This window comes from Penaeus vannamei, chromosome 12 (genome assembly GCF_042767895.1).
Source record: "Penaeus vannamei isolate JL-2024 chromosome 12, ASM4276789v1, whole genome shotgun sequence".
NCBI classification, from domain to species: Eukaryota; Metazoa; Arthropoda; class Malacostraca; order Decapoda; family Penaeidae; genus Penaeus; species Penaeus vannamei.
The window spans coordinates 2,536,252-2,537,420 of NC_091560.1; the positions used below are offsets into that span (position 1 = coordinate 2,536,252).

The following is a 1,169-nucleotide window of genomic DNA, read 5'->3' on the forward strand; positions in this document are numbered from 1 at the left end:
TGTCAAGTCGCCATAGGAACCTAAAAGGCAGCCGGCCAAAGAGCCCGCCAAGGCGCCATAGGAACCTAAAAGGCAGACGGCCAAGGCGCCATAGGAACCTAAAAGGGAGCCGGCTAAGGAGCCCACCAAGGCGCCATAGGAACCTAAAAGGCAGACTGTCAAGTCGCCATAGGAACCTAAAAGGCAGCCGGCCAAGGAGCCCGCCAAGGCGCCATAGGAACCTAAAAGGGAGCCGGCCAAGGCGCCATAGGAGGAACCTAAAAGGCAGACTGTCAAGTCGCCATAGGAACCTAAAAGGCAGCCGGCCAAGGCGCCATAGGAACCTAAAAGGGAGCCGGCCAAGGAGCCCGCCAAGGCGCCATAGGAACCTAAAAGGCAGACTGTCAAGTCGCCATAGGAACCTAAAAGGCAGGTGGCCAGGGAGCCCGCCTGGGAGACCGCCTGGGAGCCCGCCTGGGAGCCCGCCAGGCAGTCCCAGGGTTGCACGTAGCCGGTCTATTACCCGTGCATGCCGTTCATGAGGGAGATCATCAATGATGCGGTGTGCAAAAAGTTCGAGGACAAGTACGGCGTCCTGCTGTTCCGTCCGGTGCGGTTCGAAGGCGACTTTGAGATCAGGGGCAGGCTGGAGGCCGCCACTGAGGCCATGCACGCCCTCGCCGTCCTGACGATGCGGGCCGAGTACCTCTACGATTACAAGAGGGCGTTCTCCCAGACCATCTCCAGGGTCCGGGAGGAAGCCATCAGCCAATTGGACGAGGAGCGCCAGGCCAAGTTCGAGGAGAGGCTGAGGCGGGAGGAGGAGGAGAGGGCGCTGGAGCCTCTTCCTGAGGAGCGCTGCGAGATCGTGGCCAGCAACTGGGAGCAAAAGCGCGCCCATCAGCGCAAGCTGAACAAGTGATGAAGGCCTCCCGGGGCCTTCGTCGGCGTGACTGATGAAGGCCTCCAGGCGCCCTCAGCGTGATTCGCGAGGCCGTTTATGCTTACAAAATGAAAAAAAAGAAAAAAAAAAGAAAGAGAAAAACGAAAAAAAAGAAATATATATATAAATAATATATATTTAAACATATATTTATATAAATAAATATATATATATATATACATATATATACATATATATACATATATATATATATATATATATATATATATATATATATATATATATA

At 52.7% G+C, this 1,169-nt stretch overlaps 1 protein-coding gene across 1 annotated transcript in view; it reads right to left on the minus strand.

The window, feature by feature from the left end:
* LOC138863650 (fibroin heavy chain-like) overlaps positions 1–648 on the minus strand; it is a 3,048-nt gene extending 2,400 nt beyond the window's left edge. Inside the window, exons 1-3 of the mRNA XM_070128471.1 lie at positions 541–648; positions 177–495; positions 1–65 (exon numbers count right to left, since the gene is read on the minus strand). The exon at positions 1–65 is cut by the window's left edge and continues 289 nt beyond it. Of these exons, the coding sequence (XP_069984572.1) occupies positions 1–65; positions 177–495; positions 541–648 (492 nt within the window). The remainder of the gene's footprint in view (positions 66–176; positions 496–540) is intronic.
* Between the last annotated feature and the right edge of the window lie 521 nt (positions 649–1,169).